The sequence below is a fragment of the Nerophis lumbriciformis genome, linkage group LG10 (genome assembly GCF_033978685.3).
Source record: "Nerophis lumbriciformis linkage group LG10, RoL_Nlum_v2.1, whole genome shotgun sequence".
Lineage (NCBI taxonomy): Eukaryota > Metazoa > Chordata > Actinopteri > Syngnathiformes > Syngnathidae > Nerophis > Nerophis lumbriciformis.
Genome location: NC_084557.2, coordinates 21345680 through 21364883, shown reverse-complemented (window position 1 = coordinate 21364883; position 19204 = coordinate 21345680). Strand labels below are relative to the sequence as shown.

The 19204-nt window shown below is 39.7% G+C and overlaps 1 protein-coding gene across 2 annotated transcripts in view; it reads right to left on the bottom strand.

Annotated features, from left to right (window-relative positions):
- Window positions 1-7907, bottom strand: part of LOC133612539 (receptor-type tyrosine-protein phosphatase eta-like) — a 64443-nt gene extending 56536 nt beyond the window's left edge. For both annotated transcript variants that reach the window (XM_061970021.2, XM_061970022.2), the window contains exon 1: window positions 7686-7907. In XM_061970021.2, coding sequence (XP_061826005.1) covers window positions 7686-7745 — 60 coding nt within the window. In that variant the 5' untranslated portion in view covers window positions 7746-7907. The remainder of the gene's footprint in view (window positions 1-7685) is intronic.
- Between the last annotated feature and the right edge of the window lie 11297 nt (window positions 7908-19204).

The following is a 19204-nucleotide window of genomic DNA, read 5'->3' as shown; positions in this document are numbered from 1 at the left end:
TTCCGCTGGTAATCACAGTGTTAAAAATAACGTTCAAAATATAAAACACTCTCATGCATTTTAATTTGTCCATCCTGTTCAAGAAGTTGCATTAATGGTAAGAAGTATTTTATTTATTATCGGTTAGCTTCAGAATAACAATGTTATTAAAAATAATAAGAGACTTGTTAGACTCTAAATGGTGGTGTTAAAATTGCATGCATTTAGTTGTATTCAGTGTTAAAAAATATTATATGGCTCTCACGGAAATACAATTCAAAATATTTGGCTTTCATGGCTCTCTCGGCCAAAAAGGTTCCCGACCCCTGATATAAACGATACACATTTAACCAACAATAGAGCTTGTAATACTATCGTTGTATCATGTTAATGCATGTTGATGACGCATTCTAGCAGTGTCCCGCTTATTTGACAGCGATAAATGCATCTTAAACGCAATGTAGCATTCTAGCTAGCAGTTAATGTCCCTCTAAAACGTAAAGCCACTTCGAAGACAGCATTCCTCACATCCTTGGAGGCAAATAAACTGCTGTTCCTACAAGTATCATTACTGGAGGACGAGAGATAGCTAAACAGGCTACACAACACACTGTAAGAAGATATGCCAACCGCAAACTAGATCTCTTGAATATAAACAAAGGTGGCCAGATTGATACGAATATACACAGTGACGATACCAAGTATAGCATCAGTGTTTGGTCGATACTACAGTGTTTGGATCGATATTTTTTACTATCATAAAATATTTTGTCATTTTTGTTATTGTTTACAAATTAAGAAAATAAGACAAAGGAGTGCTTTAAGGGGGAAAAACTAAAGGGTTGAAATCAGATCCAATAATAAGATAAGATTAAATATGTAATTGATATTGTTAAACCGCCATCCAGTGTTTTTGTCTGATTATAATTGTCAACAGAAATTGAATCATTCAATAATTTTTAAAATTTGAAGTATCAGTCCCAGCATTGGTTGGACCAATAGTGTAACTACTACTTAGTATTGTATATATTTAGTTTTATATATTGTTATCGCAGGAGGCTGCAATATATATTGTGATATATATTTTAAGGCAAATCGCCAATCCGTAGCGCATGCATGGCCGTTTCTGTTTGTCAACGTGTCGACAATATATTTTTTATACACCTGACATCATTAGTCTTGCGAATCGGACAATAAACTGTAGAAAATTGTCATACGGCGAGGCACACAGTACTAATTCCTCACCGTGAATGTAGAGTACGTGAGCTGGAAGGAACTTTTTTCTCTGTTTTTCTACAACGAGGAAACGCGCAGCAAAACAAATAAGAAGGACTTTTACAACAAAGTAACAGAGCTTTTCCTGGAGATGGACAGTGTTGCGTTGTTAATACGCTGCCTAAGTGTAACTGTGTTTTCTACTGTAACATCTTTATTTATGTGCTAGCCTCTTCTGACTCGCCACACGTAAATTAGAGAGCATAATAATTTGAAGTTTAAAAAATAAGTCTGTGCTGTACAGCCTCATGAAATACAGTATGTTTTTAATATACTGTAATCCTTTCAGCTACATTGCATGATACAGCGCAGTTCAATACCACTACAACCTCAATAATATATATATATATATATATATGTATATATATATATATATATATATATATATATATATATATATATATATATATATATATATATATATATATATATATATATATATATATATATATTTGTTTTAAATTATTTAGCTCAATCAAAGCTCAGCATTAATGTATAATATAGTATAGCAATGGGCAATATGTCCTGAAATCTATGTGATATTTATTGCAGCCTCTTGCGAAAACACTAAATATCACAACATATTCCATTCGATTCAATTTAAAACAACTTTATTAATCCCTCAAGGGGCAAGCCATTTTAAGCAGCAGGTTGCCATGGTTCATATAGCCTACATAACCCACAAGATAATTATTATAAATATTATTTTATATGTTGACGATAATTTAACCATTTCAAAGCAGTAACATATTGCGTCATTTCCTGTTGTATTATTTTCTCAAAACTATAATTAATCTACTGGCTAATTTACTTAGTAGTAGTAGTACCTAGTTTTTTAGTTGTTTACTCTCCGTTGTAACACGGTTCTACCTACACGTCTGTTAAAATGTAATAAGCTCTTATTCTTCTGTTGTTTAGATATTTACATCAGTTTATTTGGGTATCAATACTAAGTAGTTACAGGGGCAGTATTGGTCATACCAATGCTGATATTGGTACTTACATTTTTAAAGATCATTAAATCATAAACACATTTCTTTACCACAACTATAATCAGAAAAGAACACAGGAAAGCGGTGTAACAGTATTAACAAAATATACAAATTATTTTATTATTCTCTTTTTTTACATACAATATTTAAAGCAAAATAAAATCAATAGTGCAAAAAAACTGAACACAAGCAGAAACTACTATTGGCTCTACTTTGGTTTTTGCATTTAAAGCCCTCTTGTGACCAACAACACATTTTCTGTGTTTGTAAACAATAACAAAAACCATTGAAATTTTGTGATAATAAAACATTGATCTAATCACTGTAGTAATAACCATACACTGATACTATACTTGGTATCGTTAATGTCGATATTTGTATCAATCCATCCATCTCTGTTTACATTGAAGAGCTCTGGCTAAGCAGTTGGCATGGCTGCTTGTATCTTCCTACAGTGTGTGGTGTAGCATCCAGCAGCAATGCAATTATAAAAGGAAATTGCTGAACAGACGATATCTCAAATATTTTTTTATTTCTGGCCGTCCAAAATGTTTACACACACACGTAAGACGGAGGTTTCTCGTCTGTCCGTCGTCTGTCTTTGCAGCGCAAGCACTGATCCTGGAACTGTCAGTTTGCACGTCCTTCTGACACGTGCTAAATAAAACGCTAACTAGTGCTCGCAAAACGGTGATGAGTGTTGAAAAATCACATTGCGCGTGCCAAATAATTATATTTGCATCTTCTCCAAGTACTGTGGTCGTTTTGATGATCAGTAAATATTTTGCATATTAATAATAAATAATCAAAGACGTGTCTCGTCCATCTGCTCATTCATATTTATGGATATTATTGTCTCTCCTGATTTACTAATCTACTTGCTAATATCCTCTTCTTAGCTGGTTACTCTCTGTTGGAACGTGGTTCCTATTAGCCTTCTACTGAAGTGTCCAAAGTATTTATACTTTACTTGTTTTAAATACTCTACATTCAAGCTAGCTTAGCTCCAGGGCTAGCATAGTTTGCTCCCTCTTCCTCCTTCCTCCGTGTGTGTCCATGCCAACCCAGCTAACGCATGTTAGCGAATGGTTTTCCTATGGAACCAAACCTCAAAGTAACATTTAGCGAACATTAGCATCTATGCCACATTTGAGAAGCATCTGAATTACTTTTTTCAACATACGTAAATAAGTGCTATTTGGACATTCGCCCATCGATTCATGACTCGCCAATGTTTTAATCGTGATGCATCTGTCACGAGGGGGTTCTGCGGCTCACTGCGGGGTCGTTCTCCCGGAAATGCAGAACGGACAACACCGGACGACAGCGTGAGGTAGGAGATGATTTTAATCTTCTCAAGAAATCTTGGCAGGGTATGAGGTAAACAAACATAAACTATGGCGTGGAACAAACACGAAACTGTGGCATGAAACAAACAGCATAAACTATGGCTTGGAACAAACACAAAACTGTGGCATGAAACAAACATGACTTACGTGGACACGGCATGAATCGAACAATGACGCCAGGCCGACTGACTGGCAAAGGCAGGCATAAATAATGCCTCTGATTAGTGCTCACGAAGCAGGTGAGCGGGCGAACACTAATCAAAGCCAGGTGGAAATAATAAGTAACCATGGCAACCAAACCAAACTCAGAGATGTTACAAACAGGAACTTAGAGTCTAAAGCTAACAGAAAATAACAAAAACATGATCCGGACCACGGATCATGACAGCATCGGAGAATCGATCATTTTTTTCACCTCTGATACTTATTTTTTTTTATTTTTTATTTTTTTTATTTTTTTTTTTCACCTCTGATACTTATATAAACATAGTTTGTTTACCTGTTTTGTAAACAAGGATTAGTGATTTGCACTTTGGTGGGATGTTAGCCGCTAGCTTGCTAGCGAGGACGCTAAATTGAAGACATTCGCTTGTCATCAAATTTGCGGGACACAGCTAGAACGTTTTGTCACCATTAATCATCACAATATAACAATAGTATTAAAAGCTCTATTGTCGGCCAAAAGTAGGTCATTTGTATCGTATGGATATCCATCCATCCATCTATCCATTTTCTACCGCTTGTCCCTTTCGTGGTAGCGGGGGGTGCTGGAGCCTATCTCAGCTGCATTCGGGCGGAAGACGGGGTACACCCTGGACAAGTCGCCACCAACATCACAGGGCCAACACAGATAGACAGACAACATTCACACTCACATTCACACACTAGGGCCAATTTTACTGTTGCCAATCAACCTATCCCCAGGTGCATGTTTTTGGAGGTGGGAGGAAGCCGGAGTACCCGGAAGGAACCCACGCAGTCACGGAGAGAACATGCAAACTCCACACAGAAAGATCCCGAGCCCGGGATTGAACTCAGGACTACTCAGGACCTTTGTATTGTGAGGCACATGCACTAACCCCTGTTCCACCGTGCTGCCCTGGTATGGATATATATATATATATATATATATATATATATATATATATATATATATATATATATATATATATATATATATATATATATATATATATATATATATATATATATATATATATTACACAACCCTAGTATAATTTCTACAACATCAGTAGAAAACATTACCGGGTAAGTTAAATGTATCAAAACTGACCATAAATAGGACAGTTTTGCAGTTGTCCTATTTTAATTAGAGATACTACTACCACCGTATCACAAATATACTAGCACAGAGGTGTGAAAGTCAAGGCCCGTGGGCCAGATCCGGCCCACGAATGAATTATCTATGGCCCCCGGGATAATTTGATTAGTATTAGAACCGGCCCGCAGGCCACAGCCGCCTGCTGCTGTTTTGCACGCACCAATATTCCATCAGTGTTGGCGCTAGGAATTTTCAAAATGGGGTCCAAGGTACCCCATCAAGTCATAAAAATGGGGTCCCACAGAACATTTTTGGGGTCCAACTTTTTGATAAATGTGTGCATCATCCTGTTATGTCTCACATTCTATATTGTGTTTTGGAAAAAGGTTGTCATTAACGCTATGTAATTCATAAAAAAAACATTAGAAAACAAAAACAAATGTTTATGCATATGTACATTTATTCAGTTATAAACATTCATTCACTTCTTTCCTTCATGGATCTAAACTTAACCACTGCCGGTATTTTTTTCCCCTATATTTTTATTGTAATATTTTCAGAATGTGTTTGTTCTATTTTTGGCCAAAGTAAGACAAGGAAAACAATCTGAAGCTGTCTTTATTTTTTAGTTTTAACGCCAAGATTTTAATAAAACGTCCCGTGTGCGCACAGATTTTCCTCCATGTGGCCCCTGAGCTAAAATGAGTTTGACACCACTGTGCGAGCGTAAACTAGATGAAAATGCCTGGCGGTATAGACGGTGCTGGTCTTCTTGTTAAATACTAAATGACATCTTATTACAAACCTCGTTTCCATAGGAGTTGGGAAATTGTGTTAGATGTAAATATAAATGGAATACAATGATTTGCAAATCATTTTCAACCCATAATCAGTTGAATATGCTACAAAGACAAAATATTTGATATTCAAACTGATAAACTTTTTTTTTTTTTGCAAATAATCATTAACTTTAGAATTTGATGCCAGCAACACGTGACAAAGAAGTTGGGAAAGGTGGCAATAAATACTGATAAAGTTGAGGAATGCTCATCAAACACTTCTTTGGAACATCTCACAGGTGAACAGGCAAATTGGGAACAGGTGGGTGCCATGATTGGGTATAAAAGTAGATTCCATGAAATGCTCAGTCATTCACAAACAAGGATAGGAAGGGTCACCACTTTGTCAACAAGTGCGTGAGCAAATTGTTGAACAGTTTAAGAAAAACCTTTCTCAACCAGCTATTGCAAGGGATTTAGGGATTTCACCATCTACGATCCGTAATATCATCAAAGGGTTCAGAGAATCTGGAGAAATCCCTGCCTGTAAGGAGCTACGCCCGTGACCTTCGATCCCGCATGCTGTACTGCATCAACAAGCGACATCAGTGTGTAAAGGATATCACCACATGGACTCAGGAACACTTCAGAAACCCACTGTCAGTAACTACAGTTGGTCGCTACATCTGTAAGTGCAAGTTAAAACTCTCCTATGCAAGGCGAAAACCGTTTATCAACAACACCCAGAAACGCTGTCGGCTTCGCTGGGCCTGAGCTCATCTAAGATGGACTGATGCAAAGTGGAAAAGTGTTCTGAGGTCTGACGAGTCCACATTTCAAATAGTTTTTGGAAACTGTGGACGTCGTGTCCTCCGGACCAAAGAGGAAAAGAACCATCCGAATTGTTATAGGCGCAAAGTTGAAAAGCCAGCATCTGTGATGGTATGGGGGTGTATTAGTGCCCAAGACATGGGTAACTTACACATCTGTGAAGGCGCCATTAATGCTGAAAGGTACATACAGGTTTTGGAGCAACATACAGTATGTTGCCATCCAAGCAACGTTACCATGGACGCCCCTGCTTATTTCAGCAAGACAATGCCAAGCCACGTGTTACATCAACGTGGCTTCATAGTAAAAGAGTGCGGGTACTAGACTGGCCTGCCTGTAGTCCAGACCTGTCTCCCATTGAAAATGTGTGGCGCATTATGAAGCCTAAAATACCACAACGGAGACCCCCGGACTGTTGAACAACTTAAGCTGTACATCAAGCAAGAATGGGAAAGAATTCCACCTGAGAAGCTTAAAAAATGTGTCTCCTCAGTTCCTAAACGTTTACTGAGTGTTGTTAAAAGGAAAGGCCATGTAACACAGTGGTGAACATGCCCTTTCCCAACTACTTTGGCACGTGTTGCAGCCATGAAATTCGAAGTTAATTATTATTTGCAAAAAAAAACAAAGTTTATGAGTTTGAACATCAAATATCTTGTCTTTGTAGTGCATTCAATTGAATATGGGTTGAAAAGGATTTGCAAATCATTGTATTCCGTTTTTATTTACATCTAACACAATTTCCCAACTCATATGGAAACAGGGTTTGTAAATTCCGCAGGTGTATTTAAGATCAGTGTTATTATAATATCATTAAGGTGATTTATTAACATCATCTTCTCGTCTTCCAAACAGCCAAACATTGTTAGTGTAATAGTGATGTTATTAAAAGGGGCCATTCATGTTATAACCACAAACATTAAGCCACATATATATTATATGTGTATATACATATATATAAATATATATTTTACATATATATTTCATGTTATCATGTTTTTATACACATGAAATACACCGAGTGGATATAATACCTGAATACATTTGAGCACCACTGAGATGCTAATCTATGAGCACCTGCATATGCAGCAACAGGTGCGCTCCCTGCTCCCTTTCCTCACTCCAAAGTGGTTTATTAAAAATGTTTATAGTGTGACACTGTGCGAGCAATGACATACAGAAATGAAATAAATGTTACCTTGGCGACAGCAGTGAAGTGAAGAAAGGCGACGAAGCAGAGCAGCGACGACTTCTTCATGACGAAAGCCGCGGTAACGAGTTAGCCTTTTGCTAGCGTGTCATACTAAATGTTTGCTACTAAAGAAGAAAAACAAACACTTCTTCTTTATGTTCGGCGAATAAAGGAGGGCAAAGTGCGACGGGGGAAGCCTTGGTTCTCTCTGGAAACAAGAAGGAGCGCGTCATTCGAGGGAAAGTTTGGTCAAGTTTTTTTTATTTTTTTTTTTTTTTTTTTACACTCCTCCTACTCCTCATCATCATCATCACCAACTTGGTGAGTGAGCACTGAAAGTCATCCCGCATTCCTCCCATAACTTGACCACAAAGGGTGAAGGAATGCATCGTCCCATCACAGGGCACAAAGCTGAGTGGCCAAGGCAAATATTTGCAAGAAAATAATTATTTTTAGTTCGTGATGCAGTTTACAGTGCACACAAGCCATGCGCGACTTGTTGTGACGCACATTACTTCTTCTTATTACTTCTTTTTTTAAATAATATTTATCTATTCATCCATCCATCCATCCATCCATTTCTACCGCTTAATCCCTTCGGGGTCGCGGGGGGCGCTGGTGCCTATCTCAGCTACAATCGGGCGGAAGGCAGGGTACATGTATCTATTCATTTGATTGGGAAATCATAATACAGGTACTGAGAAAACAGGCATTCCCCCCCTCCCCCCCCCAAAAAATACAAGAAAAAAAATAATAACAAAATTACAAAGACATGCACCTGGGGATAAGTTGATTGGCAACACTAAAATTGGCCCTAGTGTGTGAATGTGAGTGTGAATGTTGTCCGTCTATCTGTGTTGGCCCTGCGATGAGGTGGCGACTTGTCCAGGGTGTACCCCGCCTTCCGCCCGATTGTAGCTGAGATAGGCTCCAGCACCCCCCGCGACCCCAAAGGGAATAAGCGGTAGAAAATGGATGGATGGATTACAAAAAAAATAATAAAAGTAAAATAATAGACTGAAACTATAACTAAGTAACTAAATTCAGTTTCATTGCATCACATAATAGAATTACCAGCAACTCTATAGTTAAAGTTAAAGTACCAATGATTGTCACACACACACACTAGGTGTGGCGAAATTATTCTCTGCATTTGACCCAGCACCCCTGATCACACCCTTGGAGGTGAGGGGAGCAGTGGGCAGCAGCGGTGGCTGCGCCCGGGAATCATTTTTGGTGATTTAACCCCCAATTCCAACCCTTGATGCTGAGTGTCAAGCAGGGAGGTAATGGTCCCATTTTTAAAGTCTTTGGTATGACTCGGGGTTTGAACTCACAACCTACCGATCTCAGGGCGGACACTCTAACCCAGTGGTTCTTAACCTGGGTTCGATCGAACCCTAGAGGTTCGGTGAGTCGGGCTCAGGGGTTCGGCGGAGGTCAAGACGCATCCGACTCATCGTGTAAATAAAAACTTCTCCCTGTCGGCGTATTACGGATACGGCAACAGCAGAAGTCAGACTGATTTGCGGGTGTGTAATTTGTTGTGAGTTTATGCACTGTGTTGGTTTTGTTCTTTGAACAAGGTGATGTTCATGCACGGTTCATTTTGTGCACCAGTAATAAAACATGGTAACACTTTAGTATGGGGAACATATTCACCATTAATTAGTTGCTTATTAACATGCAAATTAGTAACATTTTGGCTCTTAACTAGTCATTATTAAGTACTTATTAATGCCTTATCCGGCATGGCCTTATTATAATGATGATAGTATATATCTGATAGTATATATCTGTATCATGAATCAATTTAAGTGGACCCCGTCTTAAACAAGTTGAAAAACTTATTCGGGTGTTACCATTTAGTGGTCAATTGTACGGAATATGTACTTCACTGTGCAACCTACTAATAAAAGTCTCAATCAATCAATCAATAACCCTAACCCTCTAACCCTGGCCCTAACCCTCTAACCCTAACCCTAACCAAATAACTCTAAATTAAGTCTTTGTTACTTAGAACAGTGTTTTTCAACCATTGTGCCGCGGAACACTAGTGTGCCGTGGGATACAGTCTGGTGTGCCGTGGGAGATTATGTAATTTCACCTATTTGGGTTAAAAATATTTTTTGCAAACCAGTAATTATAGTCTGTAAATTATGTTGTTGTTGAGGGTCGGTGCTGTCTAGAGCTCGGCAGAGTAACCGTGTAATACTCTTTCATATCAGTAGGTGGCAGCCGCTAACTAATTGCTTTGTAGATGTCGGAAACAGCGGGAGGCAGTGTGCAGGTAAAAAGGTGTCTAATGCTTAAACCAAAAATAAACAAAAGGTGAGTGCCCCTAAGAAAAGGCATTGAAGCTTAGGGAAGGCTATGCAGATCGAAACTAAAACTGGACTGGCTACAAAGTAAACAAAAACAGAATGCTGGACGACAGCAAAAACTTACTGTGGAGCAATGACAATGTACATCCGAACATGACATGACAATCAACAATGTCCCCACAAAGAAGGATACAAACAACTGAAATATTATTGATTGCTAAAACAAAGTAGATGCGGGAAATATCGCTGAAAGGAAGACATGAAACTGCTACAGGAAAATCCCCAAAAAAGAGAAAAATCCGCCAAAATAGGAGCGCAGGACAAGAAGTAAAACACTACACACAGGAAAACAGCAATAAGTCAGGGTGTGATGTGACAGTACACCTACTTTGAGACAAGAGCTATATTGATGCATGGTTGGTTATGGTTTAAAGTCATATCCAACAATTGTGACAACGACTTTTAAAAAACTTTTTTGGTTTTTAATGATTTCTGCTGGTGGTGTGCCTCCCGGATTTTTTCAACGCAAAAAATGTGCCTTGGCTCAAAAAAGGTTGAAAAACACTGACTTAGAATATGTTCCCTTTGTGTCCAAAAAACTCTAAATTAAGTCTTTGTTACTTAGAATATGTTCCCCATACTAAAGTGTTACCAAAAACATATAACTTTGTCTTGAATTTGAAAAATGTTTTATTTTTCACTAAAGAAGGGTTCAGTGAATGCGCATATGAAACTGGGAGGTTTCAGTACCTCCAACAAGGTTAAGAACCACTGCTCTAACCACTAGGCCACTGAGCAGTTTTGATTGCCATTGCTCCTTTGAAAAGGTGGCTATTAAGGGGAAAACGAATAAAACACACATTTACTATTCATATGTCCAATATTTAATGGAGATGACTGTAAATGATGCATGATGATGATGATGAAATGAGTTTATTTCGGTCATATAATCAACCATTCCGTGTGATCAATATATCAGCACAAATGATATATATTAACAATCATACACATACACACACAAAAAGAAAATAATGACCAAAAAAGGAATAGGCTAAAGCCAAGGCTTGTATTTGCCTGTCCTATACATTCACTGAAAATTAGATTGCCTGGAACATCAACGTTCAAATAATCAATGGGATGAAAGTAATCGTTGCTATATTTTATAATTTTCCATTATTTCACCTTTCAAGGCTTTCTTAAACCTCAAAGCTCTTCACAGAGAAGTGAGAACCATTCACACCTGGTGGTGGTAAACTACTTTAATAGCCACAGCTGCCCTGGGGTAGACTGACGGAAGCGTGGCTGCCAGTTTGCGCCTACGGCCCCTCCGACCACCACCTATCATTCATCATTCATTCATTCACCAGTGTGAGCGGCACCGGGGGCAAGGGTGAAGTATCCTGCCCAAGGACACAACGGCAGCGATTTGGATGTCAAGCGGCGGGGAGCGAACCTGCAACCCTCAGGTTTCTGGCACGGCCGCTCTACCCACCACCCCATGCCGCCCCGTAATAACACCCCCACCCACCCGCCGTCCTACATTTCAGTCACAGTGGGTAGCGATGTACTGCCCGTTACGTACGGCGGGGGAAGGAGACGACACAGCGACAGGGATAAGTTCAACAGGTTTATTGAACCTAATGAGGTGTTGGAGTGTGTATTCTACTACTAGTGTGTGGTGTAAGACGATGTGAAGTATTAACAATGTAAATGTTACCAGAGGGTGTTGTTCGTGCGTGTTGGATGAATTGTCCACAAGTCCAGAGGGGCAAGGCAAGAAGGAAGTCCGTGAGCAAGTGAGAGGTCGGGGGCTGGAGGGAGGCGTCGAGGTCCGTGTCCGAGCGAGTGATGAGGATCGAGGGAAGCGGTCCAAAGTCCGGAGGGAAGTCCAAGGAAACGAGGCGCACAGCCCGATCTCTGGAGACGGAGGGAATACTGCGGGGAACACAGAGGACATGCAAGACAGGTACAGGTACGAGGAGAGGGGCGGTATAGCTCGGTTGGTAGAGTGGCCGTGCCAGCAACTTGAAGGTTGCAGGTTCGATCCCCGCTTCCGCTATCCTAGTCACTGCCGTTGTGTCCTTGGGCAAGACACTTTACCCACCTGCTCCCAGTGCCACCCACACTGGTTTAAAGGGAACTTAGATATTGGGTTTCACTATGTAAAGCGCTTTGAGTCACTAGAGAAAAAGCGCTATATAAATATAATTCACATAATTCACAGAGACGGGATGCTTTCTACGGAGAGTGAACTACGTTCTGGCACTGGATCTTCGGGTCCGCTGGTCTTTATGTCGTCTGCCCTCATCATATCCAGGTGCGCAGATTGTCGATTGCCTGCAGCCATGAAGGCGCGTGGCCGCAATGCGGGAAGAGCGAGCAGGGGCGCGTCCAGGGGCGCTCCTGGCGGAGCTGCCGGCGGCACTTGCTGCAGATGGCATGAGGGATTGTGCATGTGCCGTGACACTGCCTTCCTCTTCACCATGAGCAGATAGAGAATCATACGAACTGACTAAAAGGAAAAAAACTAACAACACAAATAAAAATAACAAATATACAGAGAAGTGTGACTGAATAAAAACAACAACAACAAAAAAAGAGTTGAGGTAAGTGGAAATGTTCATTGTCAACAATGAGTGTCACATTTATCCAATGGTGTCTTTAATTTAGCAATGTAACTAATCATACAGCCCCAAGTCAAGTCAAATTGTTTTGGTGTACCCCTCAGATTATATTTAATTTTCTCTAAATCTAAGAAAAACAAGAGGTCCTTAAACCATAGGGAGGCTTTGGGGGCAAACTGTGATATCCACTCCAATAAAATCCTTCTATGAGCTATTAATGATGCAAAGGCGATACTCTCCCTAAAAGTCTGCTTAATTTTTTGATAGTTTGGTGGAATTCCAAAAATAGCCGATTCTGCACAAGGCGTCAATTTAAAATTTAGTACATCTGCAAGATGTTTAAAAATATTAATCCAGTAGGCTTTCAGACAGAGACAGGACCAGAACATGTGTGCATATTACTTCTAGAAGAGGCTTTACCGGGGGTCAGCAACCCGCGGCCCTTTAGCGCCGCCCTAGTGGCTCCCTGGACCTCTTTCAGAGATGTGTGAAAATGGAAAATGATGAAGAAAACATTTTTTTTTTGTTTTAATATATTTTCTGTCGGGGAAAAAAACATGACACAAACCTTCCTAATTGTTAGAAATCCCATTGTTTATGTTATACATGCTTCACTGATGAGAGTATTTGGCAAGCACCGTTTTGTCCTACTAATTTCAGCAGTCCTTGAACTCATCGTAGATTGTTTACATCAGTTTCTTTCAACCTTTTTTGAGCCAAAGCACATTTTTTTCATTGAAAAAATCCTGAGGCACACCACAAGCAGAAATCATAAAAAAACGAAACTCAGTAGCCGATATTGACAATTAAAGGTTGTTCTCGCAATTGTTGGATATAAATTTAAACCATAACCAAGCATGCGTCACTATAGCTTTTGTCTCAAAGTAGGTGTGCTGTCACGACCTGTCACATCATGATGTGACTTATTTTGAGTTTTTTGGTGTTTTCCTGTGTGTAGTGTTTTAGTCCTTGTCTCGCGCTCCTATTTTGGTGTTTTTACCTGTTTTGTTGATCTTTTCCTGTTGCAGTTTAATTTCTTCCCTGAGCGCTATTCTCCGCACCTGCTTTGTTTTCGCAATCGAGACTATCTAAGTTGTGCGGACGCTATCCTTCTTTGTGGGGACATTGTTGATTGTCATGTCATGTACAGATGTTCTTTGTGGACGCCGTCTCTGCTCCACACTCTGTAAGTCTTTGCTGTCGTCCAGCATTTTGTGTTTTGTTTACTTTGCAGCCAGTTCAGTTTTAGTTTCGTTTTGCATAGCCATGCCTAAGCTTCAATGCCTTTTCTTAGCGGCACTCAACTTTTGTTTATTTTTAGTTTAAGCATTAGACACCTTTGTACCTGCACGCTGCCTCCCGCTGTCGTCTGCATGTTGTGATCATGACAAACCATCGTCGTCTCGCACGACAAAGCAATTAGCTACCTGCGCTGTACAGACACTCAACAACAGCACATTAATTGCGAATTATAATTACTGGTGTGCAAAAAATATTTTTAGCTTAATTAGGTGAAATTACATAATCTCCCACGACACACCAGACTGTATTTCAAGGCATACTAGTGTGCTGCGGCACAGTGGTTGAAAAATACTGGTTTACATTCTCCACCAGGTGTTTTATGCCATTACTTCTTTGTCTCTGTCATGTCTGTGTTGATCATGTTTTTGTTTGGCCATGTGCTGTTTGTTTTTTTGGACGCTTTTTAGTTCCTGGTTGTTCACTCCCTTGTTTTGTTTCCATGGTTACCCATTAGTTTCACCTGTTCCACGTTTGGACTCACACACCTGTCACCAATCATGTCACTGTTATTTAAGCCTGTCTTTTTCTGTTGGTCGGCCTTGCGACATTATCTGCTGTTACCCTTGTCACTCATGCGTTGATTCCATGCCATTGTTCCATGATCGTTTCCATGCTTGTTCCAAGTAAGTTTTTGTTTATTCATGTCACGTTTAGCGGTTCTTTTGTTTCATGTCCTGAGTCTACGTTAAGTGTAAGCTTTTGTTTCATAGTCAAGTTTGTACCTCCGCCTTGTGCGCACCTTTAGTTTGTTCTTTTTGTTATAGTAAACATAAATATGTCTTTACCTTCACGCCATGTCCGCTCCAACTTTTATTGCATCTCGGGAAAACAAACCCGCCATAGTCCACGTTATGACAGTCTCATTTATTTATTTATTTCCTCTGCATTTGACCCATTCCCATGTTCACCCCCTGGGAGGTAAGGGGAGCAGTGAGCAGCAGCGGTGGCCGCGCTCAGGAATCATTTTGGTGATTTAACCCCCAATTCCAACCCTTGATGCTGAGTGCTAAGCAGGGAGGCAATGGGTCCCATTTTCATAGTCTTTGGTATGACTCGGCCGGGGTTTGAACTCACGACCTTCTAGTCTCAGGGCGGACACTCTAACCACAAGGCCACTGAGCAAGAGGCAGCACGGTGGTACAGGGGTTGGTGCATGTGCCTCACAATACAAAGTTCAGTTCTGAGTTCAATCCCGGACTCGGGATCTTTCTGTGTGGAGTTTGTTGCATGTTCTCCCCGTGACTGCGTGGGTTCCCTCCGGGTGCCAAAGACATGCACCTGTGGATAGGTTGATTGGCAACACTAAATTGGCCCTTGCAATTTAAAAAACATTTGTTCACTTCCTGTGCTCAGTTTGTAACAGAAACAATAAATAAATAAGTAATCATTAAAGTTCTCATGAATTAGTAAGTTGTAGTTGTAGTTGTTGTAGAACTTGTAAGTTGTGATACACATAACAATTTTGCAAGTGTATTAAAAAAATACAATAACATGAAAAAGCACATGTACATAAGAATTCACAGCCTTTGCTCAATCCTTTGTGGATGCATCTTTGGCAGCAATTACAGCCTCAAGTCTTTTTGAATACGATGCCACAAGCTTGGCACACCTATCTTTGGGCAGTTTCACCCATTCCTCTTTGCAGCACCTCTCAAGCTCCATCAGGTTGGATGGGAAGTGTTGGTTTTCATCCAGGATGTCTCTTGTGACATCGTATTCAAAAAGACTTGAGGCTGTAATTGCTGCCAAAAATGCATCAACAAAGTATTGAACAAAGGATGTGAATACTTATGTACAAGTGCATTTTTGTTTTGCATTTTATACATTTGCAAAATTAAAAACAACAACTTTTCACATTGTCATTATGGGGTATTGTGTGAATAATTTTGAGGGCAAAAATAAATGTATACTATTTTAGAATAAGGCTATAACAAAATGTGGAAAAAGTGAAGCGCTGTGAATACTTTCCATATGCACTGTATGTATTGTATATTAACAGTGGATTACAGTATAGATCTGGAAACATTTTGTCCCATAGAAAAGAAATCATCTGTTCCAGGGTCAAGCTGTGGCCACAAAAAAAACGTATTTGTAAAGATATGTTTTTAGATATATCGTAACTGCCACACAAGTGTAAATACAAGTCAACTTGTGTACTATACATATCCTGTACTTGATAGCCATAAGAAGACAGTACCCTTGACTGACCCAAAACCGCATCAAACAGCGTAAAAACAAAAAAAAAACTGGGGCCCCTTTTGCTAGATGTCAGCAACATGGCGGCCTTGAATGAATCTTTGAATTTTTGAGCTGCTCATGTTAAGTTTATTTATAGACTTTTTCTTTATCAGCTTTCTGCAAGAACACAGTGCAGGAAACCGCTACATACACACACACACACACACACACACACACACACACACACACGTACACACATAGATACATTATCTCGCCAAAGAGAGTACACTCCTCATATTTCAGCAGCACATTTTATTCCAGCATATCTCCACAGACAACACTAAAGAAGTAAAACATACTTTAGGAGGACAGCTTGGAAAAGTAAATAACTGACAAGATATTTGTCTATTGCCTCCAGTCACGCATAGTGGTTTTAGAATCATTGTTGGGGTCAATGAGTGCTGTCGACGCTAGCGAGCTGTGGTTTATTGAAGGAAACGATAGTTCTAACATGTAATGTGACATGTGTTGGGAAAATTACTTTTAAAAGTAATTAGTTGTATAGTTACTTTCCCAAAAAGGTTATTGTATGGGTTGTACTTGTATAGCGCTTTTCTACCGTCAAGGTACTCAAAGCGCTTTGACACTACTTCCACATTTACCCATTCACACACACATTCACACACTGATGGCGGGAGCTGCCATGCAAGGCGCTAACCAACACCCATCAGGAGCAAGGGTGAAGTGTCTTGCTCAGGACACAACGGACATGACGAGGTTGGTACTAGGTGAAATGAATGGAACAAAATTACCCCATAAAGGGCCACCCTAATGGTGACAACATTGGCACGTATTTTATAGTTCTAGACCAGTGACGTGCGGTGAGGTTGATGGCTGGTGAGGCACTGACTTCATCACAGTCAGATTTACAAACATATGAACCCTAAAGAGTATCTTATTCACCATTTGATTGGCAGCAGTTAACGGGTTATGTTTAAAAGCTCATACCAGCATTCTTCCCTGCTTGGCACTCAGCATCAAGGGTTGGAATTGGGGGTTAAATCACCAACAATTATTCCCGAGCGCAGCGCCGCTGCTGCCCACTGCTCCCCTCACATCCCAGGGGGTGAGCAAGGGGATGGGTCAAATGCAGAGGACAAATTTCATTACACCTAGTGTGACAATCCTTGGTACTTTAACTTAACTTTAACTTTACACATACAAACTGTAGCAAACAAAAAAGCACATTTAATAAAAAAAAACGTACCTTTACTTATAAGTGCGGGAACAGTGGTGTTCGTGTTGGAGGAGTTGTGAATGAATGAAATATGAAATCCGTGCTGCAGTCTGCAGGTGTACCTAATGTTGTGTCCCTGAAGTCGTTCACGGCTCCTCCGGCGCGAGCAATGTTGTTTTTGCCCTTTTTGGCTTCTTGTTAAGTGACTTTTTTTGGGTGGATTCGGTCTTGCACGTGGAGGGTTTGGGTGTGGGCTTTGGTTGGTGTGGCGCTCCCGTCGGGGGGTGCACTCTACAGCGGAGGTGCAATAACCGGCACCAGGAGGCGGGATTACGCGAGCCTCACACAGTGCGTCTTCGCAGCAGTTTTATGATTGCTCAGCACAAGAAATACATTACACACATACAGTTGTTGACAAAATACACTGTACATTATACACCTCAGCTAACTAAACTATGGAAATGTATAATATAATTCATATAGCAATACGGTCTCACTGCACAGCAGGCCAGCAGTTAGCCGAGTCCGCAATCCATGGTGAGGCACAACTGAGTGACCTGCCTCAACTGGCTGCTGATCACCGCACCGTCTCTTCTCAGTATTTGAACGGCAAATGTGAAAATTCAGCGATTTTGAATAAAAATAATCTAAAACTGGTGAAGTTAAACGGAAAATAACTTTATAGTATAATCACTGGATACATATAACAATTTAATTATTTTTTTTTCTTTTTACATTTTTTTTCTTTCCATGATGGCAGGTGAGGCGGGGCCTCACCTGCCTCCAGTGACCGCACGTCACTGTTCTAGACCTAAAAGTGATGTCAACAGGTAAAATCCCCCCACAAAAAGACACAGTAGTGATTTTAGACTCATTTTCGTTAAACAAGTTTCAGCACATTTTGGTACACCCACTTTTAGCTCCAAAATGTGGGCAAGATCAGCCTGCCCATCAGCTTAATGATGTCACTTACAGAAGACTGGATGTATTGCATATTATGCGTTGTGGTAACATCTTCATCCCAAATCATGGTATTTTCTTGCAGAATTTGAATAAATTAGCAAAATACTGACCAGGGGAGAAAGACTGAGTCAGAAACTGCGGGAAAACATTCTGTAGATTACATGTTGTACCATATTTTCCGGACTATAAGGCACACTTAAAATCCTTTTTTTCCCCCTCAATAATAATAATAATTCAGGTTTTGCTTACTGACCTCGAAGCAATTTTATTTGGTACATGATGTAATGATAAGTGTGACTAGTCGATGGCAGTTAAACATAAGAGATACGTGCACTGCAAAAAGTCAGTGTTCAAAAACAAGAAAAAAAAATACAAAAATTAGGGGTATTTTATTTGAACTAAGCAAAATTATCAGCCAATAGAACAAGAAAGTTTGGCTTATCAAGACTTTCCAAAACAAGTAAAATTAGCTAACCTCAATGAACCCAAAAATACCTTAAAATAAGAATATTCTCACTAATAACAAGTGCACTTTTCTTGGTAGAAAAAAATGAGACCTGTTTGCTCAATATGTTGAAAAATATTCTTAAATTAAGTAAACGCTTGTGCCATTATTTTGACATAATGATATGCGCTCAGCATCATGATTTTTTTTTCATGCTTGAAGTAAGAAATTATTACTTTAAAAAAGTAGTTTTATACTTGTGAGTGTTGATGACACAGCTTTGCAACAGTTGATATTCTAGTTTCAAGCATGTTTTACTCAATATAGGTCATCAAATCTCAGCAACAAGCTGTAATATCTTACTGAGATCATTTAGGACCAAAACCCTTAAAACAAGTAAAACACTCTAACATAAAATCTGCTTAGTCAGAAGAATTATCTTATCAGACAGA